The 24066-nt window shown below is 42.5% G+C and overlaps 1 protein-coding gene across 2 annotated transcripts; it reads right to left on the reverse strand.

The window, feature by feature from the left end:
- Nucleotides 1-624: 624 nt before the first annotated feature.
- On the reverse strand, nt 625-22780 carry LOC311110311 (uncharacterized protein). 2 transcript variants are annotated; one of them, XM_084188848.1, is made up of 8 exons: nt 22306-22780; nt 21769-21899; nt 21433-21606; nt 12300-12464; nt 11812-11923; nt 11518-11645; nt 2233-2344; nt 625-1993 (listed from the first exon to the last, which is right to left on the reverse strand). In XM_084188848.1, exons 1-8 carry the CDS (start codon nt 22562-22564, stop codon nt 1098-1100), a joined length of 1977 nt encoding a protein of 658 aa, XP_084044974.1. In that variant the 5' UTR covers nt 22565-22780; the 3' UTR covers nt 625-1097. The 2 variants fall into 2 exon arrangements, with proteins under 2 accessions (XP_084044974.1, XP_084044973.1); XM_084188847.1 differs by having other exon boundaries at nt 22204-22780.
- Nucleotides 22781-24066: the final 1286 nt, after the last annotated feature.

Consider the following 24066-nt stretch of genomic DNA (forward strand, 5'->3'; position numbering starts at 1 on the left):
AACAGGAGGGTCTATCTCTATCAGCCCCAGGCCCTGCTTCATCCCTGCACTGAGACTGTGAAGAGAAGTGTCTGGGCTGCAGACTGGATCCCTGACTGGAGTCTCTGTCTCTCTGATGACCACCAGGACTGAAGTTGTTCAGTCCACCTGTCCACTGGTTGTGTTCTGTGTGGTGGAGTCTCTGTCCCTCATGGTTCGGTCTCGGTTCCAACTCGGGAAGGAAGAGCGATGGCTCCTTATCCATGGTTCTGATCCGGGGCCAGGGTTTGTGACCAGCCGCTTCAGAGGTCCAGTCTCTCCCGCCAGCAACACCGGATATCAGCAGGTCCTCATGGACTGTAAACACAAAGTGTACAGAAGAGAATATAAATGTTGATATAAGCAACGCTGTACACACAGAAACATGATATTATAACATTTTAACCACAGTCAAGCCAATCTAACGCTGTGATTCAAGCCAATCTAACACTGTGATTCAAGTACTGTACCTAATGTACATTATGGAGCCATTGGAATTATTGTTATTATATATTTTTTTTGTCTTGATTCAATAATTAAGTATACTGTTTTGGTTCAACTGTAATAAGGAAAACTCAGTCCTTGAAATGATACAACAACAAAAAAGTCAGTCAGCACAGAGTCAATTCTGTATTTAATTTCAACAAAATGTTCATACACTCACATAACTCTGAAGTACAGTGCTTTTATTGCACAAAACAATACAACACATTTTCACAGTGTGGTAACACTACCTTTTCTGTAATTCTGGTACCCTCGCTTTGATAACATTAATTTTAGAATACTTTGGAAAAGGTTGAACATTACATTACACACAGCTTCACTATTTCATGTCAAGTAAACATGAATTAAGGCACTGTCATTATCTCACTATAAAACATTATCAACCTAAAGGGACAAAGCATTTTTACAGACACCATCACCATATAATCTACTCCTCATCATACTCATTCTTTCCTCAGTTCACCTCATCCAGTTCCCTATACATCCTAAATCAAAATAATTAACTACAAACTATCTAACTAGTTCTACATTACATGTTACTTACTATACACGGCCTGTGTGCATTTTCTGAATTTTCAGTGCGTACAGGCAAACGGCCTCTCTCTCGTGTGAACCTTCAGGTGTCTCTTCAGGTGGTGCTGGTGTGAGAACCTCTTCTCACACTGGGGGCAGCTGTAGGGTTTCTCCCCTGTGTGGACCCTCTGGTGCCTCTTCAGCTTGGACGAGTGGGAGAAACTGGCCCGACACAGGTGGCAGCCGAACCGCTTCTCCCCCGTGTGCATCCTCTGGTGGATCTCCACCTGTTTGGGGAAACTGAAGGCTTTCCCACAGAACGAACACGGGAAGCGCTTCTCTTTGCCACCGGATCTACTGATAGCATTACTACTACTGTCATTTGTCAATGGGCTTGTGTAGCCATTTAGTGTTGAGGAACTGGCATTGTTTGAGGTCTGGTTTAACATAAGGAGATTGTGAGGAGGACGAAGGCCAGGGAGTGTCTGTGTTGTCACAGGGTCCATGTTCCAATTGATAGATCCTATAGAAGGCAGGCTGAAGGCAGCACTTGTTATGGGGTTAACCTGAGGCCCCATCAGTCTCTCTGAATCACAACTATAGGAGCAGGACGGAGCATCGCTAGTCAAGTCTGTGTCTGTTCTCTCCAGCTGCATACGGACACCTCCCCATCCCCGCAGACCAAATCTAAGTCTCGCCCTGGTCTCAGCCAGTCTGTTGTCATGGAGACAAAGTTCAGATGTTGTTTTGTGTTCCACTGTCTGTTTCTGGTAGTGGTCAACAGTGTTGTTCCCCAGTCCAGAGTTGAGGACGCTGTCCCATCCACTGACCTCCACTATGTCGCCTTTGGTCCTGGCCTGCTCAGTAATGTTGTCCCCTGGGCCCTTGGTTGCACCAGTCTGGGTCTGGGAATCCAAGATGGCCGCCCAGTCTCCTCTGTTAGCTTCCAGCCAACCACCTTCAGGAAGAGGTTACAAAATAAACTTTACAAACATGGCAGAGACAACTCTTCATATGGAGTATTTTGTAAATTACCTGGTGAAGTTATTACATTATAATGTTTGTTTGTGTGTGTGTTTTTGTATGTAAACATAAGTTGTTTAATTTTATGAATGAAGAAAAAATTATAGCCAGGTGCATCACTATTCCCATTGAAGATCTATTACTGTATGTAGGCTATATGTATTTCTCGCTTACCTTGCTCCCCCATCTTTACTCCACTCAGCAGATCAATGCTCTCTGGTCCGTCCTCTACTGTCTCCTCTTTGACCAGCAGCAGATCAGGCTTCCCATCCTCCATGTCTACTGACTGTAAGAGATACAGAGTGAGAGGATGTTGGATCAAGAAACCTGCTATGGAGCATCTTCTGATTTGGCAATGAAAGATTGCTAAGAGTACTATGCAAACGTTAGTTGATTTGATTACTTGACACTTCAGACAAATCAAAAATAAAATCTCATTTTATTGGTCGCGTACACATATTTTGCAGATGTTATCGCAGGTGCAGCAAAATGCTTATGTTTCTAGCTCCAACAGTACCTAACAATAAAAAAAACAATACACAGAATAATATATATATATATATATATAAATAATTAAGAAGGATCAGAATACGTAATGTCAGAGTCCGGAATATAAATACAGTGGTGTGAAAAAGTGTTTGCCCCCTTCCTGATTTGTTATTTGTTTGCATGTTTGTCACACTTAAATGTTTCAGATCATCAAACAAATTTAAATATTAGTAAAAGATAACAGAAGTAAACACAAAACGCAGTTTTGAAATGAAGGTTGTTATTATTAAGGGAAAACAAAATCCAAACCTACATGGCCCTGTGTGAAAAAGTGTTTGCCCCCCCTGTTATAACACAACTCAACTGTGGTTTATCACACCTGAGTTCAATTCCTCTAGCCACACCCAGGCCTGATTACTGCCACACCTGTTCTCAATCAAGGAATCACTTAAATAGGACCTGCCTGACAAAGTGAAGTAGACCAAAATATCCTCAAAAGCTAGACATCATGCCGAGATCCAAAGAAATTCAGGAACAAATGAGAAAGAAAGTAATTGAGATCCATCAGTCTGGAAAAGGTTATAAAGCCATTTCTAAAGCTTTGGGACTCCAGCGAACCACAGTGAGAGCCATTATCCACAAATGGCGAAAACATGGAACAGTGGTGAACCTTCCCAGGAGTGGCCGGCCGACCAAATTTACCCCAAGAGCGCAGCGACGACTCATCCAAGAGGTCACAAAAGACCCCATAACAACATCCAAAGAGCTGCAGGCCTCACTTGCCTCAGTTAAGGTCAGTGTTCATGACTCCACCATAAGAAAGAGACTGGGCAAAAATGGCCTGCATGGCAGAGTTCCAAGACGAAAACCACTGCTGCGCAAAAAGAACATTAAGGCTCGTCTAATTTTTGGCAGAAAACATCTTGATGATCCCCAAGACCTTTGGGAAAATACTCTGTGGACTGATGAGACAAAAGTTGAACTTTTTGGAAGGTGTGTGTCCCATTACATCTGGCGTAAAAGTAACACCGCATTTCAGAAAAAGAACATCATACCAACAGTAAAATATGGTGGTGGTAGTGTGATGGTCTGGGCCTGTTTTGCTGCTTCAGGACCTGGAAGACTTGCTGTGATAAATGGAACCATGAATTCTGCTGTCTACCAAAAAATCCTGAAGGAGAATGTCCGGCCATCTGTTCGTGACCTCAAGCTGAAGCGAACTTGGGTTCTGCAGCAGGACAATGATCCAAAACACACCAGCAAGTCCACCTCTGAATGGCTGAAGAAAAACAAAATGAAGACTTTGGAGTGGCCTAGTCAAAGTCCTGACCTGAATCCTATTGAGATGTTGTGGCATGACCTTAAAAAGGCAGTTCATGCTCGAAAATCCTCCAATGTGGCTGAATTACAACAATTCTGCAAAGATGAGTGGCCCAAAATTCCTCCACAGCGCTGTAAAAGACTCATTGCAAGTTATCGCAAACGCTTGATTGCAGTTTTTGCTGCTAAGGGTGGCCCAACCAGTTATTAGGTTATAGGGGGCAATCACTTTTTCACACAGGGCCATGTGGGTTTGGATTTTTGTTTTCCCTTAATAATAACAACCTTCATTTCAAAACTGCATTTTGTGTTTACTTGTGTTATCTTTGACTAATATTTAAATTTGTTTGATCTGAAACATTTAAGTGTGACAAACATGCAAACAAATAAGAAATCAGGAAGGGGGCAAACACTTTTTCACACCACTGTATATATATACTGAACAAAAATATAAACACAACATGTATAAACACAACACATTTGTTTTCTTTAAAAAATTACGAAATATCAAAACGTGTAATGTCAGAGTCCGGAATATAGTGTGATGGTTTGGGGATGCTTTGCTGCCTCTGTACCTGGACGACTTGCCTTAATAGAAGGAACCATGAATTCTGCTCTGTATCAGAGAATTCTACAGGAGAATGTCAGGCCATCCGTCTGTGAGCTGAAGCTGAAGCACAGCTGGGTCATGCAGCAAGACAATGATCCAAAACACACAATCAAGTCTACATGAAAATGGCTAAAGAATCTGGAGTTTTGGAATGGCCTAATCCAGACCTATTCCCAATTGAGATGTTGTGGCCGGACTTGAAACGAGCAGTTCATGTTTGAAAACCCATACATGTTGCTGAGTTAAAGCAGTTCTGCATGCAAGAGTGGGCGAAAGTTCCTCCACAGCGATGTGAGAGACTGATCAACAACTACAGGAAGCATTTGGTTGCAGTTATTGCAGCTAAAGGTGGCACAACCAGTTATTGAATGTAAGGGGGCAATTACTTTTTCCACACAGGGGAATCGGGTGTTGCATAAATGTGTTAATTAAATAAATAAAATAAGCATATTTGTTTTGTTATTTGTAAACTCAGGTTCTAATATTAGGTTTTGGTTGAAGATCTGATGACATTCAGTATCAAAGATATGCTAAAATAGAGAAAATCCGAAAGAGCACATAAGTGTAACGCCAGCCAAGGACCTCCACATCCGGCTTCTTCACCTGCGGGATCGTCTGAGACTAGCCACCCAGACAGCTGATGAAACTGGGGGTTTGCTCAACTGAACAATTTCTGCACAAACTGTCAGAAACCACCAACTGTCAGAAACTGTCTCAGGGAAGCTCATCTGCATGCTCGTCATCCTTACCAGGATCGAAAACCGACTTATCGTCGTCGTAACCGACTTCAGTGGGCAAATGCTCACCGGCACGCTGGAGAAGTGTGCTCTTCACGGATGAATTCCGGTTTCAACTGTACCGGGCAGATGGCAGACATCGTCGTGTGGGCGAGTGGTTTGCTGACGTCAACATTGTGAACAGAATGCCCCATGGTGGCGCAGGGGTTATGGTATAGTCAGGTATAAGCTACGGATAATAAACACAATTGCATTTTATTGATGGCAATTTGAATGCACAGAGATACCGTGACGAGATCCTGAGGCCCATTGTCGTGCCATTCATCCGTCACCATCACCTCATGTTTCAGCATGATAATGCACGGCCCCATGTCGCAAGGATCTGTACACAATTCCTGGAAGCTGAAAATGTCCCAGTTCTTCCATGACCTGCATACTCACCAGACACCATTGAGCATGTTTGGGATGCTCTAGATCGATGTGTACGACCGCGTGTTCCAGTTCCCGCCAATATCCAGCAACTTTGCACAGCCATTGAAGAGGAGTGGGACAACATTCCACAGGCCACAATCAACAGCCTGATCAACTCTATGTGAAGGAGATGTGTCGCGCTGCATGAGGCAAATGGTGGTCACACCAGATACTGACTGGTTTTCTGATCCACACCCCTACCTTTTTTTAAAGGTATCTGTGACCAACAGCATATCTGTATTCCCAGTCATGTGAAATACATAGATTAGGACCTAATGAATTGATTTCAATTGACTGATTTCCTTATATGAACTGTAACTCAGTAAAATCTTTGAAATTGTTGCATGTTGCGTTTATATTTTAGTTCAGTATATGATCCCTTATTGTGGTCCTCTGTAGCTCAGCTGGTAGAGCACGGCGCTTGTAACGCCAAGGTAGTGGGTTCGATCCCCGGGACCACCCATACACAAAAAGAAAATGTATGCACGCATGACTGTAAGTCGCTTTGGATAAAAGCGTCTGCTAAATGGCATATTATTATATTATCTATATTATATGTCACTTGTTAAATCCACTTAAATCAGTGTAGATGAAGGTGAGGAGACAGGCCTGTTCATCCCACTACCATCTAGACGGCAGAGACAGTACAGGTCCATCAAAGCTGGGACAGAGAGACTGAAAAACAGCTTCTATCTCCATCAGACTATTAAATAGTCACCACAAGCCGGCCTTCGCCTGGGACCCTGCCCTGAACCTTAGTTATTGTTCCACCTGGCAACCACCTGGTACTCTATCCTGCACCATCGACTGCTGCCCTATGTACATAATCATTGAACACTGGTCACTTTAATAATATATATATACACAGTGGGGGAAAAAAAGTATTTAGTCAGACACCAATTGTGCAAGTTCTCCCACTTAAAAAGATGTGAGAGGCCTGTAATTTTCATCATAGGTACACGTCAACTATGACAGACAAATTGAGAGAAAAAAATCCAGAAAATCACATTATAGGATTTTTAATGAATTTATTTGCAAATTATGGTGGAAAATAAGTATTTGGTCACCTACAAACAAGCAAGATTTCTGGCTCTCACAGACCTGTAACTTCTTCTTTAAGAGGCTCCTCTGTCCTCCACTCGTTACCTGTATTAATGGCACCTGTTTGAACTTGTTATCAGTATAAAAGACACCTGTCCACACCCTCAAACAGTCACACTCCAAACTCCACTATGGCCAAGACCAAAGAGCTGTCAAAGGACACCAGAAACAAAATTGTAGACCTGCACCAGGCTGGGAAGACTGAATCTGCAATAGGTAAGCAGCTTGGTTTGAAGAAATCAACTGTGGGAGCAATTATTAGGAAATGGAAGACATACAAGACCACTGATAATCTCCCTCGATCTGGGGCTCCACGCAAGATCTCACCCCGTGGGGTCAAAATGATCACAAGAACGGTGAGCAAAAATCCCAGAACCACACGGGGGGACCTAGTGAATGACCTGCAGAGAGCTGGGACCAAAGTAACAAAGCCTACCATCAGTAACACACTACGCCGCCAGGGACTCAAATCCTGCAGTGCCAGACCTGTCCCCCTGCTTAAGCCAGTACATGTCCAGGCCCGTCTGAAGTTTGCTAGAGTGCATTTGGATGATCCAGAAGAGGATTGGGAGAATGTCGTATGGTCAGATGAAACCAAAATAGAACTTTTTGGTAAAAACTCAACTCATCGTGTTTGGAGGACAAAGAATGCTGAGTTGCATCCAAATAACACCATACCTACTGTGAAGCATGGGGGTGGAAACATCATGCTTTGGGGCTGTTTTTCTGCAAAGGGATCAGGACGACTGATCCGTGTAAAGGAAAGAATGAATGGGGCCATGTATCGTGAGATTTTGAGTGAAAACCTCCTTCCATCAGCAAGGGCATTGAAGATTAAACGTGGCTGGGTCTTTCAGCATGACAATGATCCCAAACACACCGCCTGGGCAACGAAGGAGTGGCTTCGTAAGAAGCATTTCAAGGTCCTGGAGTGGCCTAGCCAGTCTCCAGATCTCAACCCCATAGAAAATCTTTGGAGGGAGTTGAATGTCCGTGTTGCCCAGCGACAGCCCCAAAACATCACTGCTCTAGAGGATATCTGCATGGAGGAATGGGCCAAAATACCAGCAACAGTGTGTGAAAACCTTGTGAAGAATTTATACAGAAAACGTTTGACCTGTCTCATTGCCAACAAAGGGTATATAACAAAGTATTGAGAAACTTTTGTTATTGACCAAATACTTATTTTCCACCATAATATGCAAATAAATTCATTAAAAATCCTACAATGTGATTTTCTGGAAAAGAACATCTCAATTTGTCTGTCACAGTTGACGTGTACCTATGATGAAAATTACAGGCCTCTCTCATCTTTTTAAGTGGGAGAACTTGCACAATTGGTGGCTGACTAAATACTTTTTCCCCCCACTGTATACACACAGTGCTTCAGACCCTTTCCCTTTTTCCACATTTTGTTACGTTACAGCCTTATTCAAAAATGGATTACATCATTTTTTCCCCTCATCAAGCTACACACAATACCCGATACTGACAAACCGAAAACAGGTTGTTAGAATCTTTTGCAAATTAAAAAAACAGAAATACCTTATTTATATTTTATAAGTATTCAGACCCTTTGCTATGAGACTCGAAATTGAGTTCAAGTGCATCCTGTTTCCATTGATCATCCTTGAGATGTTTCTACAACTGTGGTAAATTCAAATGATTGGACATGATTTGGAAAGGCACACACCTGTCTATATAAGGTCCCACAGTTGACAGTGCATGTCAGAGCAAAAACCAAGCCACGAGGTCGAAGGAATTGTGGAGATGGGAGAACCTTCAAGACGGACAACAATCCACCAATCAGGCCTTTATGGTAGAGTGGACAGACGGAAGCCATGCCTCAGGAAAAGGCACATGACAGCCCGCTTGGAGTTTGCCAAAAGGCACCTAAAGGATCATGAGAAACAAGATACTCTGGTCTGATGAAACCAAGATTGAACTCTTTGGCCTGAATGCCAAGCGTCACATCTGGAGGAAACCTGGCACGATCCCTACGGTGAAGCATGTTGGTGGCAGCATCATGCTGTGGAGATGTTTTTCAGCGGCAGGGACTGGGAGACTAGTCAGGATCAAGGGAAATATGAACGGAGCAAAGTACAGAGAGATCCTTGATGAAAACCTGCTCCAGACGCTCAGGACCTCAGACTGGGGCGAAGGTTCTCCTTCCAACAGGACAACGACCCTAAGCACACAGCCAAGACAATGCAGGAGTGGCTTCGGGACAAGTCTCTGAATGTCCTTGAGTGGCCCAGCCGGAGCCCGGACTTGAACCCGATCTAACATCTCTGGAGAGACCTGAAAATAGCTGTGCAGCGACGCTCCCCATCCAACCTGACAGAGCTTGAGAGGATCTGCAGAGAAGAATAGGAGAAACTTCCCAAATACAGGTGTGCCAAGCTTGTTGCGTCCTACAAAAGAAGACTCGAGGCTGTAATCGGTGCTTCAACAAAGTAATGAGTAAAGGGTCTGAATACTTATATAAATGTAATATTTCAGTTTTTCAAATTTGATACATTTGCAAACATTTCTAAAAACCTGCTTTGTCATTATGGGGTGAGGGAAAAAAATAATTTAATCAATTTTAGAAAAAGGCTGTAACGTAAAAAAATGTCAAGGGGTCTGAATACCTTCAGAATGCACTGTATATACACACACAGAGTATACCAAACATTAGGAACCATTTCTAATATTGAGTTGCACCCCTCCCTTTTACCCTTATTTAACCCATCTCCTCCCCTTCATCTACACTGATTGAAGTGGACTTAGCAAGTGACATCAATAAGGGATCATAACTTTCACCTGGACTCACCTGGTCAGTCTACGCCATGGAAAGAGCAGTGTAAAGGGGATTGGGTTGCGACATTTGGATGTCTCTAAGCTTCCCTGTAGTTTAAGAAGTCACTGGTGTTGCCCTGCAAGTGTCCTTGTCGTCAGTGAGTCTCGTCTGAATTCCATGTCAGAACAGTATCGCCCTCCACTTTCACAGTCACCTCATCTACGACCCTCCCCTTCTTATCTAGGCACCCTTCAGAGTATACAGTACTACTGTACTGGTTCCAGTCCCCTCTCATTGGATAAGTCTACAGTGCCTTCAGAAAGTATTCATACCCCTTGACTTATTCCACATTTTGTTGTGTTACAGCCTGAATTCAAAATTGATTAAATTTTTCCTCACCCATCTACACACAATACCCCATAATGACAAAGTGAAAACATGTTTTTATTTTATTTTATTGAAAATGAAATACAGAAATCTCTCATTTACACAAGTATTCACACCCGTGCCAATACTTTGTAGAAGCACCTTTGGCAGCGATTACAGCTGTGAGTCTTCCTGGGTAAGTCTCAAAGAGCTTTCCACACCTGGATTGTTCAACATTTGCCCATTATTCTTTTTAAACTTCATCAAGCTCTGGCAAATTGCTTGTTGATCAATGCAAAACAACCATTTTCAGGTCTGGCCATAGATTCTCAAGTAGATGTAAGTCAAAACTGTAACTCGGCCACTCAGGAAAATTAATTGTCTTCCTGATAAGCAACTCCAGTGTAGATTTGGCCTTGTGTTTTAGGTTACTGTCCTGCTAAAAGGTGAATTCATCTCGCAGTGTCTGGTGGAAAGCAGACTGAACCAGGCTTTCCTCTAGGATTTTGCTTAGCTCCATTCAGTTTCTCAATGGTGACTCCCTGTTTAAATAAAGGTAAAATCTAAAATATATTTTCTGCTGACAACAATTCATGTTTGTCTTTAATACAGGGTTTGATCTAAACGTCAGAAGCTATTGAGTGGAATGGTTACTTTCTATGTTATTGAGTGGAATGGTTTTTCTGCTGGTGTATCCTGAGGTAGCTCCTCTCTGAGAACCTCTTCCCGCAGTGTGTACAGGCGAACAGCCTCTCTCCCGTGTGGACCTTCAGGTGCATCTTCAGCTGGTGCTGGCAGGAGAATCTCTTCTCACACTGGGGTCAGCTGTATTATTTCTCCCCTGTGTGGACCCTCTGGTGTCTCTTCAGGTTGCCAGCATGGGCAAAACGCATGTTACACTGGGTACAGCTGAAGGGTTTCTCCCCTGTGTGGACTCTTTGGTGCCTATTCAGGCTGGACGATTGGGAGAAAGTGGCCCGGCACAGGTGGCAGCCATACGGTTTCTCCCCCGTGTGCATCCTCTGGTGGATCTCCACCTGTTGGGGGAAACTGAAGGCTTTCCCACAGAACGAACACGTGAAGCGCTTCTCTATTGCGCTGCCAACTTTACTGATTCCGTCTCTACTACTGTCATTTGTCAATGGGCTTGTGTAGCCATTTAGTGTTGAGGCACTGGCATTGTCTGAGGTCTGGTTTAACATTAGGAGAGTGTGAGGAGGTCGAAGGCCAGGGAGTGTCTGTGTTGTCGCAGGGTCCATGTTCCAGTTGATAGATCCTATAGAAGGCAGGCTGAAAGCAGCATCTGTTAGGGGGTTCACCTGAGGTGCCATCAATCTCTCTGAATCACAACTATAGGAGCAGGACGGATCATCGCTAGCCGAGTCTGTGTGTGTTCTCTCCCGCCGCATACCGACACCTTCCCGTCCCCGCAGACCAAAGCTATGCCTCGCCCTGGTCGTAGCCAGTCTGTTGTCATGGACACCGTGTTCAGATGTTGTTTTGGGTTCGATTGTCTGTTTCTGGTTGTGGTTAACAGTGTTGTTCCCCAGCCCAGAGTTGAGGACGCTGTCCCATCCACTGACCTCCATTATATCGCCTCTGGTCCTGGCCTGCTCAGTGATGTTGTCCCTTAGGCCCTTGGCTGCACCCATCTGGGTCTGGGAATCCAAGATGGTCGCCCAGTCTCCTCTGTTAGCCTCCAGCCAACCACCTACAAGAAGAGGTTAGAAAATAGACTTTACAAACATGGAAGAGAACTCTACATATCAAGTTTTCTTTTGTCAATTACCTGGTCAAGTTCATACATTATAATGTGTGTTTGTATATGTAAAGTTGTATTGAATGAAGAAAATAGGCTATATGTATTTCTCCCTTACCTTGCTCCCCCATATTTAGTCCACTCAGCAGGTCAATGCTCTCTGGTCCGTCTTCTATTGTCTCCTCTTTGACCAGCAGCAGATCAGGCTTCCCATCCTCCATGTCTACTGACTGTAAGAGATACAGAGTGAGAAGATGTTGGATCAAGAAATCTGATATGAGCACCCTGCTATGGAGCATGTTGTGATTGGGCAATGAGGGATTGCTATGAGTACTATGCAAACCTTAGTTGATTTGATTACTTGACACTATTTAATGGTTTAAAGGCATGGTTCCACACAAAATTAATCAAGACCTGGGCCCGTATCCACAAAGAGTCTCAGAGTAGAAGTGCTGATCGAGGATCAGGTCCCCACCTGTCTGCATAGTCATTCACTATGATCTAAAAGGAAAAACTGATCCTCGATCAGCTTTCCTGCTCTGAGAGGCTTTGTAGATACGGGCCCTGACCTAATCCCATTCAGATAGTAGTTCACAGTGGGCTCACCTCAGTGAGACTGTGTGTGGTCCTGTGCTGCTCAGCTGGTTCCTCTGTGGGTTCAGGAGGAGGTGTAGTCTGGTTGTCCTCCATGACCATGGCCCCCTTAGGGTTCCCCAGACCCTCTTCAAACCCCTCCTCCTTCACCAGCAGCACCTCTGGATCCTCCTCCTCCTGGAAGAGACAGGTGATACAGATTACACAGACATACAGTGAGGGAAAAAAGTATTTGATCACCTGCTGATTTTGTACATTTGCCCACTGACAAAGAAATGATCAGTCTATAATTTTAATGGTAGGTTTATTTGAACAGTGAGAGACAGAATAACAACAACAAAATCCAGAAAAACGCATGTCAAAAATGTTATAAATTGATTTGCATTTTAATAAGGGAAATAAGTATTTGACCTCCTCTCAATCAGAAAGATTTCTGGCTCCCAGTTGTCTTTTATACAGGTAACGAGCTGAGATTAGGAGCACACTCTTAAAGGGAGTGCTCCTAATCTCAGTTTGTTACCTGTATAAAAGACACCTGTCCACAGAAGCAATCAATCAATCAGATTCCAAACTCTCCACCATGGCCAAGACCAAAGAGCTCTCCAAGGATGTCAGGGACAAGATTGTAGACCTACACAAGGCTGGAATGGGCTACAAGACCATCGCCAAGCAGCTTGGTGAGAAGGTGACAACAGTTGGTGCAATTATTCGCAAATGGAAGAAACACAAAATAACTGTCAATCTCCCTCGGCCTGGAGTTCCATGAAAGATCTCACCTCGTGGAGTTGCAATGATGATGAGACCGGTGAGGAATCAGCCCAGAACTACACGGGAGGATCTTGTCAATGATCTCAAGGCATTTGGGACCATAGTCACCAAGAAAACAATTGGTAACACACTACGCCGTGAAGGACTGAAATCCTGCAGCGCCCGCAAGGTCCCCCTGCTCACGAAAGCACATATACAGGGCCGTCTGAAGTTTGCCAATGAACATCTGAATGATTCAGAGGAGAACTGGTTGAAAGTGTTGTGGTCAGATGAGACCAAAATGGAGCTCTTTGGCATCAACTCAACTCGCCGTGTTTGGTTGAAACATTATGCTTTGGGGCTGTTTTTCTGCTAAGGGGACAACTTCACTGCATCAAAGGGACGATGGACGGGGCCATGTACCGTCAAATCTTGGGTGAGAACCTCCTTCCCTCAGCCAGGGCATTGAAAATGGGTCGTGGATGGGTATTCCAGCATGACAATGACCCAAAACACACGGCCAAGTCAACAAAGGAGTGGCTCAAGAAGAAGAACATTAAGGTCCTGGAGTGGCCTAGCCAGTCTCCAGACCTTAATCCCATAGACAATCTGTGGAGGGAGCTGAAGGTTCGAGTTGCCAAACGTCAGCCTCGAAACATTAATGACTTGGAGAAGATCTGCAAAGAGGAGTGGGACAAAATCCCTCCTGAGATGTGTGCAAACCTGGTGGCCAACTACAAGAAACGTCTGACCTCTGTGATTGCCAACGAGGGTTTTGCCACCAAGTACTAAGTCATGTTTTGCAGAGGGGTCAAATACTTATTTCCCTCATTAAAATGCAAATCAATTTATAACATTTTTGACATGCGTTTTTCTGGATTTTTTTGTTGTTATTCTGTCTCTCACTGTTCAAATAAACCTACCATTAAAATTACAGACTGATCTTTTCTTTGTCAGTGGGCAAACGTACAAAATCAGCAGGGGATCAAATACTTTTTTCCCCTCAGGTACGTGTTTACCCATCCCCACTTTGTTTGAGTCCTATACTGTAGTTACAGAATTACTTCAATGTTGTTAAACCCATCATGGTGGACATAAATATGATGTTGTGGGTAAATATGAGTTGCCTATGATAAGTCAAAAGTCGTCATCAGCCAAACCGAACTAAGCTATACTGGACAAAAATATAAAACGCATGCAACATTTTCAAAGATTTTACAGAGTTACAGTTCATATAAGGAAATCTGTCAACTGAAATAAATTAATTAGGCCCTAATCTATGGATTTTAAATGACTGGGAATACAGATATGCTTCTGTTGGTCACAGATACCTTTAAAAAAAGGTAGGGGTGTGGATCAGAAAACCAGCCAGTATCTGGTGTGACCACCATTTTACTCATGCAGCGCGACACATCTCCTTCACATAGAGTTGATCAGGCTGTTGATTGGGTGCAGCCATGGGAGGGCCACTTGGCAGCCAGGCCCAGCCAATCAGAATGACTTTTTCCCCACAAAAGGGCTTTATTACAGACAGAAATACTCCTTAGCGCATGCCAATTGCACGCTCCCTCAAAACTTGAGACATCTGTGGCATTGTGTTGTGTGACACAACTGCACATTTTAGAGTGGCCTTTTATTTCCCCCAGCACAAGGTGCACCTGTGTAATGATCATGCTGTTTTAATCAGCTTCTTGATATGCCACACCTGTCAGGTGGATGGATTATCTTCGCAAAGATTAAATGCTCACTAACAGGGATGTAAACAAAATTGTGCATATGGAACATTTCTGGGATTTTATTTTTCAGCTCATGAAACATGGGACCAACACTTTACATGTTGCGTTTATATGTTTTGAGGTGTACAGTAGGTGTTTGTTAGTGTGTGGGTTTGTGTAGGTATATTTTGTAAGTCTAATGGTTATAAAGCGCTGTTGTGTGTATGCAGAATAGGGTGAGATCAGATGTGATGTGTACTAAAGAAAGTCTCAATGAAAGTCTTAGAATAAAAAGTCCCATTTTGTTTTTATTAAACATAAACAAGTTTTAATGCTGCAATATGTAACTTTTGGGCGATCTGACCAACTTCACATAGACATGTGAGTTATAGATCTGTCTAAAGTCTAAGAAGTGGTAGATCTGTTCTATGTGCACTATTTCTATGGTTCCCCTTCTTAAGTTTCATTTTTGAGTCTTTTACTTTCGGTTTTGTACACCAGCTTAAAAACAGCTGAAAATACTATATTTTTGGTTATGGAAAATATATTTCACAGCAGTTTAGATGGTACAATGATTCTCTACACAATGACTGCTTGTTTTGTCACAAATTGAAATTAGGCAAACTATTCGAATTTTAGCAACCAGGAAATGGCAGAATGATTTCTGCATATTGCATCTGTAAAATACACCATATGAAAACCACACATACAAAAAATCTGCATGAACTTGATAAACTGCATTAATTTCCTCATTAAAAGTGTCTTGGGAAAAAAATTTAGTCGTTGAATGGAAGTAATAAAAAAGGCATTAGTGAACATCATATAGCCTACACAGTACAAACACAATATGTAACAGTATTTTTAGGCTTACAGTGGCTTGCGAAAGTATTCACCCCACTTGGCATTTTTCCTATTTTGTTGCCTTACAACCTGGAATTAAAATTGATTTTTGGGGAGTTTGTATCATTTGATTTCCACAACATGCCTACCACTTTGAAGAAGCAAAATATTTTTTCTTGTGAAACAAACAAGGAATAAGACAAAAAACACAGAAAACAAATTCAATACTTTGTAGAGCCACCTTTTGCAGCAATTACAGCTGCAAGTCTCTTGGGGTATGTCTCTATATGCTTGGCACATCTAGCCACTGGGATTTTTTCCCATTCTTCAAGGCAAAACTGCTCCAGCTCCTTCAAGTTGGATGGGTTCCGCTGGTGTACAGCAATCTTTAAGTCATACCACAGATTCTCAATTGGATTGAGGTCTGGGCTTTAACTAGGCCATTCTAATACATTTAAATGTTTCCCCTTAATCCACTCAAGTGTTGCTTTAGCAGTATGCTTAGGGTCATTGTCCTGCTGGAAGGTGAACCTTCGTCCAAGTCTCAAATCTCTGGAAGACAAACAGGTTTCCCTCAAGAATTTCCCTGTATTTAGTGCCATCCATCATTCCTTCAATTCTGACCAGTTTCCCAGTCCCTGCTGATGAAAAACATCCCCACAGCATGATGCTGTCACCACCATGCTTCACTGTGGGGAGGGTGTTCTCGGGGTGTTGGGTTTGCGCCAGACATAGCGTTTTCCTTGATGGCCAAAAAGCTCAATTTTAGTCTCATCTGACCAGAGTACCTTCTTCCATATGTTTGGGGAGTCTCCCACATGGCTTTTGGCGAACACCAAATGTGTTTGCTTATTTTTTTCTTTAAGCAATGGCTTTTTTCTGGCCACTCTTCCGTAAAGCCCAGCTCTGTGGAGTGTACGGCTTAAAGTGGTCCTATAGACAGACACTCCAATCTCCGCTGTGGAGCTTTGCAGCTCCTTCAGGGTTATCTTTGGTCTCTTTGTTGCCTCTCTGATTAATGCCCTCCTTGACCGGTCCGTGAGTTTTGGTGGGCGGCCCTCTCTTGGCAGGTTTGTTGTGGTGCCATATTCTTTCAATTTTTTTATAATGGATTTAATGGTGCTCCGTGGGATGTTCAAAGTTTCAGATATTTTTTTATATCCCAACCCTGATCTGTACTTCTCCACAACTTTGTCCCTGACCTGTTTGGAGAGCTCCTTGGTCTTCATGGTGCCGCTTGCTTGGTGGTGCCCCTTGCTTAGTGGTGTTGCAGACTCTGGGGCCTTTCAGAACAGGTGTATATATACTGAGATCATGTGACAGATCATGTGACACTTAAATAAAGTCCACCTGTGTGCAATCTAACTAATTATGTGACTTTAGAAGGTAATTGGTTGCACCAGATCTTATTTAGGGGCTTCATAGCAAAGGGGGTGAATACATATGCACGCACCAGTTTTCCGTTATTAATTTTTTCGAATTTTTTGAAAGAAGTTATTTTTTTCATTTCACTTCACCAATTTGGACTATTTTGTGTATGTCCATTACATGAAATCCAATTAAAAATCAATTTAAATTACAGGTTGTAATGCAACAAAATAGGAAAATTGCCAAGGGGGATGAATACTTTTGCAAGGCACTTATATATGCCTTATAAAGTGCCTAGTGAACGTCTACACACCTCTTGCACAGTTTATACATTTTTCTGCCTTAAAATTAAATAAATACAATTATTAAATTGAACGTTTTTCCTACCGATCTACACAACCTACTCCACATTTTCAAAGTGAAAGAAAGATTATAGAACATAGTGTGGCAGCATTATGTTATGGGTATGCTTGTCACCGGCAGGGATTGTGGACTTTGTCAGGATCAAAATAAATATGAAAGGAGCAAAGCCCAGGTAAAAAGTTAGAGGAAATCCCCCTTCAGTCTTCTGAAAACCTAACCCTGGGATAATGTTTTATTGTTCAGCAGTACTATTACACACATTTAATGCCAAAGACACACCAGAATAGCTTTCCAAGAGGTGTTGAGTATTGCTGAGTGGTCCAGTCTCAGTCCTGACCTAATTTGCTTGAAAAGCAGAGACAAGGTTTGAATATTGCTCGCCATCAATGATTCCCAACCAAATTTAGTGAGCTTGAGAAATTTTGATAAAAACAATGGATATAATTTATGTTGTCCTAAAAGTTGTACAAAGTTGGTAGAATCTTATTCCAAATGATTCACAGCTGTACTGGCTGCCAAAGGTGCTTCCACCAAGTATTAACTCTGGGGTGTGAAGACATACACAATCAAGACATGGTCGTTATTTTATTTGTTATACATTTGGAAAATGTTCTATAATTGTTCTTTCACTTTGAAAATGTGGAGTAGGTTGTGTAGATGGGTAGGAAAGAAACTCATTTAATCCCTTTTTAGATTTAATTTGAAGGCAGCAAAATGTGAAGACTGTGCAAGGGGTGTGTAGACTTTCACTAGCGACTGTATATCCCACAAAGTCTGGATGCAATATTCCACCCAGGAATATTCAACACTGAAATCTCTTAAGGCCAGTTCACATACATAATATGAGACGTGACGGTTTTAAGGAGCTAGCCAAGCAGAGAGCTAGCTAGCTATTTTGCTGCACATAGCTAGCCTATCTTGTTGATATTTATCTTACAAGTCACTTTGGCCCTGATTCCGACCCAATTTAAGCACGCGTAAATGGAACTAATGCGTATTCTGACCTTGAACTTAAGCATGAGAATAGCATGCTATTCACCCACTATTTGTTTGTGGAGCTCGAATAAATGAAGTTGTGGCGGAGCTGTGTCCAGATAGGCCGTATTCTGAACTTCACTTAATTCCACCACTTTACGCGGGAGGAAACAATGAATAAGGTCGAGTGAACCTGCCATATTCCAAGTGGAAAAAGCATGGACTTTCTTTTTTTCTGATAGAAATAACAGCATTCTCCATGCACTGCAATTTATAAATTGATAAGCGCTATTGATAAGAGCTAGGTAAATTAGTAATCCGTTTGAAGGGGATTGTAAATACACATAGAAATTGTTTTAGATTATTTTTCCTTATGATCCCTGGAGACTAATGTGAAACCAGCCATATGGAAGCAAATTAAAAATCATAACATGTATTTCAGCCCCTTTTCCACAGTGAAATAAGATATAAATAGTGCTACCGTTATTCAGAATTTTAATTGTGTGCCCTCATAATTTGCGTGGATGAAATTTGGAGACCCAAACTATAGGCTTCTGTAGGGCTGAACCTGCCGAGTAGATGCATGCGCTTTAGAATGTTTAGATGATATGCCCGGGCTTTTCTCTGTTTTATTTTACAATTTGTATCATGTTAAATATCAGCCACTATCGGGATCACCGTCAGTAATACCCACATACATTTATTTTTGCATCATTTCATTCCGTTTACCATTCTGTCCTCTGTAACATCCTTGTAAATTGTTTGTGAGGGTCGCTAGCATTAGCGGCTCATAATAGGCTAATGTTGTGCAATAATTTGGGACATGTAGCCTATTTGAATCATTATGGAACTCAGACCACACGTAGCAGTTTAATATTTTTTATTTATTTAACCTTTATTTAACTAGGCAAGTCAGTAAAGAACAAATTCTTATTTACAAATTCCTATTTATTTAAATCTGGAGCACGGTTCACGACGACTGGACTGTTGTCATACAGTTCCATGATTAGTGAGAATTAGGGTAAATTTACAGGATTATTGTTCAATCCCTCTTGTACACTTTTTTCCCACCTTCCTATATTTTATAGATTGAACTTGAATATGAAAACTTTCAGGATGAATCAAACCACCATTTTTTATTCATCAATATATTTTGTGCATAAAGGCTGTCCAAACCGTTTATTTTTATTCATACATACTGTCCTAACCCAAAAATGTGCCTAAATATTCTACAAGATCAGAGTATTTTTAAATCTACCAGTTGGTGCTAAAACAGAGACGAGTATGCATATATTTAAATGGAGTTTCTGATGAATATGCATAGATGGCTTTCTTTCAATGATCCCTATATTCTGACCCCGTTCTCTCAATGTATTCTATTGAGCCTGTCGACAAAATTCTAATTCAAAAGGTACACCATATTTAAAGGGATGGCTTAGGCGGAAAAAGGTCCTGTGTGGCTCAGTTGGTAGAGCATGGCACTTGCAACGCCAGGGTTGTGGGTTCGATACCCACGGGGTACCAGTAAGAAAAATTATGAAAATGGATAAGAGTGTCTGCTAAATGACTAAAAATGTTAATGTAAGATGAATGTATTCAGAGCGCGCAAGGTAGCCACGCCTGCAGAGTGCATTACGCGACTGAATAAGGTAAGTCTGAATACCAAATACTGACAAGTTCGTAGGAAAGGCAAAATTCCTAAATTGGGATTGGGCCCAAAGTGTACCCTGTTTCTGGTGCATGTATTTCATGCCGCTCACTTGCTACAAGTGCCAACTTTGTTTCATCATGTCATTGTAAAGTGGCACCGTTACCGTGGAAACAGTCTCAACTGCACTTCTCATCTTCTTGATCTGAATGCCTTGTCTTTGGTCAGCTGTTGTATAACATTCTAAAACTAGCTAGTTTTATCTCGTCTCATGTCGGCTGTTGTATCTGAACTGGGCTTAACTCTCGTTATTCCAAATGCATCTGTGGATCTTTTCTGCTGCAAACTAATAAAATTCATATTTGTCTTTAATGCAAGGTTTGTTCTAAGCTATCCAGTGGAATGGTTAATTTCTATGTTATAGAGTGGAATGGTTTTTCTGCTGGTGTATCCTGAGGTATCTCCTCTCTGAGAACCTCTTCCCGCAGTGAGTACAGGCGAACGGCCTCTCTCCTGTGTGGACCTTCAGGTGCATCTTCAGATGATCCTGGCGGGAGAACCGCTTCTCACACTGGGGGCAGCTGTAGGGTTTCACCCCTGTGTGGACCCTCTGGTGCCTCTTCAGGTCACGAGCCTGGGCGAAGCGCATATGACACTGGGTACAGCTGAAGGGTTTCTCCCCTGTGTGGACCCTCTGGTGGATCTCCACCTTTTGGGGGCAGCTGAAGCCTTTGTTACAGAACGTGCAGAAGAACCGTTTTTCTTTACTACCGCCTGATGTTGCTCCCCCTCCCTGAGCCTGGGCTCTAGCCCTGTCGTTTGAGTTCAATACCTGATTGAAAAGGACGCGGCCTTGGGAATCGGAAGGTGCCATCGATGTGGACACTGGGTCGCGATCCCTGAACGCGTGCAAAGGGGAGTGGGTCACGACATTTCGATTTGTCTCTATGCTTTCCCTGTAGTCTAAAAAGTCACTGGTGTTGCCCTGAGAGTGTCCTTCTCCTAAGTGAGTCTCGTCTGCATTCCATGTCAGAGGAGCGTCGCCCTCCACTTTCACAGTCACATCGCCCTCCACTTTCACAGTCACATCATCTACAACTATAATCTCCCCTTTCTTATCTAGGCACCCTTCAGAGTATAGACTACTACTGTACTGGTTCCAGTCCCCTCTAGACAGATCAGTCTGTGTCTCTAAACCCAAGTGCATGCTGCCAGGGTTCATCTCTGTAGTGTAAGAACAAGACGGATCATCACTGCCAGTGTCTAACGCGTCACCATAGCCATCCCCATGGGAATGAACCATCCTCTGGCTCTTGTGAAATACCGGTAAATACTCTGAGCCTGGAGCAGGAGGACAGCCCAGTGGCCCCAGCCCCAGTCTCTCTGGGTCTGATCTGTGGTCAGATCCTGTGTGTAAGAGCCTGTGTGTAACAGTTAAAGTCTCAGTGTCTGTCTCTGACTTGAGGATGGCGTCGGGCCTTCCACTGACCTCCGTGATGCTGCATCGGGTCCTGGGCTGGGGCGCAGCGGTGGTGGGGTCCTCCATGGCTTTATAGGGCGCTCCAACCACTCCAGTCTGGATGTCTCTGCTTTGCCTTGGGTCCTCCTCTCCTTCAGACCTGTCCTGCTTGACCCCAGGACCTGCAGCCTCTGCATCTGCAGACTGACACAAGCATCGGATAACATTGTTGTAGGGAAGTCTCACAAGCTCCCCTATGGCAGATCAATTAGGATGTAAGCAAATTAATAGCTGAGGGGAGCCTTTCTGAAATAAACTGGTCACATTTGATGTACTGTAACTTTAATGCAACACTATTACCCTAACCTCTATCACAATAACGTGCTGGGTTGAGGTTCCACTCCCCTCATCAACAGTGATTGGTTGGTCATCTCTCCATGTATTGTGTCCCGCTGTCTTCACAAAGCTCCTGTGGCCTCCAGTGAGATGTCCTTCACCTGAGAGAGTGATTGGGGTAAAAGAGGTGGTAAGGTTAGGTACTGTCAATGGTAAATGCTATATTGTACATTATTGACAGTTTTGACAATGTCTAGAATTTGCAAGGATGTAAGGTAACAATTTGCATAACTTATTGATATACTATTTATAGATGGATTGATTATGTTCCATGCATCACATTGTTTTTATTGAGTACATAATAGGAAATGCAGTAAATCAAGAATATGGTTAGAATATAATAGTGTATTTGTGCAAGACAGCTAAGTAATCAGGGGAATTATTGCATATTATCCAAAAACTGACCATGACCCAATTCTGGGTAACACATCTGAACACAGGCGACAGGCACTGAGCTATATATGAACAGCGACAGGCCGTGCAGCCTTGGCCTTCTGCTAAATGTACCTCTTGCCATTCCTCTGTAGCGGTCGAGGATCTTGACACTACTGGGTCGACTTGCGAGGACGCGCTCCCGTGCCACCTTCAGTTCGAGTAGCTGTAATTTCCTCCGCAATGCCCTGTTTTCTTTTTGGCTTTGAGAAATTTCCAAACGAAACACTGCATAGTCGTCGTCTACGAGTTTACATATGTCAGCTACGGCTGCATTCGCTAGCACCTCCATAATGGAGGCTATTTGAGTGTGAAAAACCATACAGTTAGCCATTGTTAGCAGCTAGGTAGCTAACGTTACCTAGATAACATCTATCAACCAAGTCCTGTCTCCAACGCGAATTAAACACTACCTGGGGTAAGTATGTGATGCTGCGCAGTTAAATGAGTCATAGTTTGAGTTCAAGGGGTTGAATACATGTCTAAATAACAACAATAAAAATGCTAACGTTGAAATTGTTCTTGGTCACTTTTCATTTCCGTTTACATTGAAGAGAAAGGATGTCATTGGGTGGCGTCATAGCTCATAGGGTGTGGCTAAATAAAAAATGGTATGTGCGCTGTTCATTGAAATACAGTACTATCTGTATATTTTAAGCTGAGAGCAGATTTGTTTAGAAATAAGTGTGTTAGCAAGAACAGAGTAGAATCAAATAGAATACAATATAGTGACTTTATTCCATCTACATCACCTCAGTAAGGTCAACCATCTTAGCCATTTTTTGGGGCATCTAAAGCTCATTTCCTGCATTTCTATACAATTTAATATGACCCTTTTGGGGTCACTTACTGTAAATAAGAATATATGTTTCTTAACACTTCTACATTAATGTGGATGCTACCATGATTACGGATAATTCTGAATGAATCGTGAATAATGATGATGAGTGAGAAAGTTATAGACGCACAAATATCAGACACCACCCCCCCCCCCCCCCCCCCAAAAAAAAAAAATGCTAGCTAACCTCCCCTGTTAGTGTAATGGTGAGAGGTTAGTATGTCTTGGGGGTATGATATTTGTGGGTGTGACTTTCTCACTCATCATTATTCACAGTTCATTCGGAATTATCCGTAATCATGGTAGCATCCACATTAATGTAGAAGTGTTTAGAAACATATTCTATTATTATTTACAATAAAAGTGACTCCAAAATGACACAATACATTATTTACCATTCATTTCTATTGGGCAAAAAAGTATCTGAAACACAACCAAAACAAACAGCAAATGCATCCAACAAATAAGTATAGTCACAAGCTTGATGTAGTCATTGCGTGCTATAAATGTGGGACCAAATACTTAACCTTTTACAACTTTAATAAGTGCATTTGTCCCAATACTTTTGCTCCCCTAAAATGGGGGGACTATGTACAAAAAGTGCTGTAATTTCTAAACGGTTCACCCGATATTGATGAAAATACCCTCAAATTAAAGCTGACAGTCAGCACTTTAACTTCATAGTGATTGTTTGATTTAAAATCCAAACCTTTGGAGTATAGAGCCCCAAAAAAAATGCTTCCCTGTCCAAATAATTATGGACTGTAATTCATATCATAGGCATAATAGTACTGTAGAGCTCTTTTTACTTGCACACAATATAGCTGGATCGCCCCCTGTCCTGCCCCTAGGGGTCCACAACCCAACACACCCCACTCAGCTTTAGGATCTTAGTGAAAGATTCATTATTGGTTTCAGGTGTGTTAGGCCAAGGCCAGAGTGACAACCAACAGTGAGGCAGACCCCCAGGGCCAGGACTGAGCAGCCCAGCAGCTAGG

The sequence above is a fragment of the Coregonus lavaretus genome (assembly GCF_964263955.1).
Source record: "Coregonus lavaretus genome assembly, contig: SUPER_35_unloc_3, whole genome shotgun sequence".
NCBI lineage: Eukaryota > Metazoa > Chordata > Actinopteri > Salmoniformes > Salmonidae > Coregonus > Coregonus lavaretus.

Excerpts from the sequence above, each read along its gene's own strand:
- LOC311110311 (XM_084188847.1), bottom strand. The coding sequence starts at position 22,564 with ATGGCTAACTGTATGGTTTTTCACACTCAAATAGCCTCCATTATGGAG. Across the intron at positions 12,465-21,432 it reads CCCGATGCAGCATCACGGAG|GAGGAGGAGGATCCAGAGGT; the intron begins GTCAGTGGAAGG and ends TGTCTCTTCCAG. Across the intron at positions 11,646-11,811 it reads ACTAAATATGGGGGAGCAAG|GTGGTTGGCTGGAGGCTAAC; the intron begins GTAAGGGAGAAA and ends CTCTTCTTGTAG.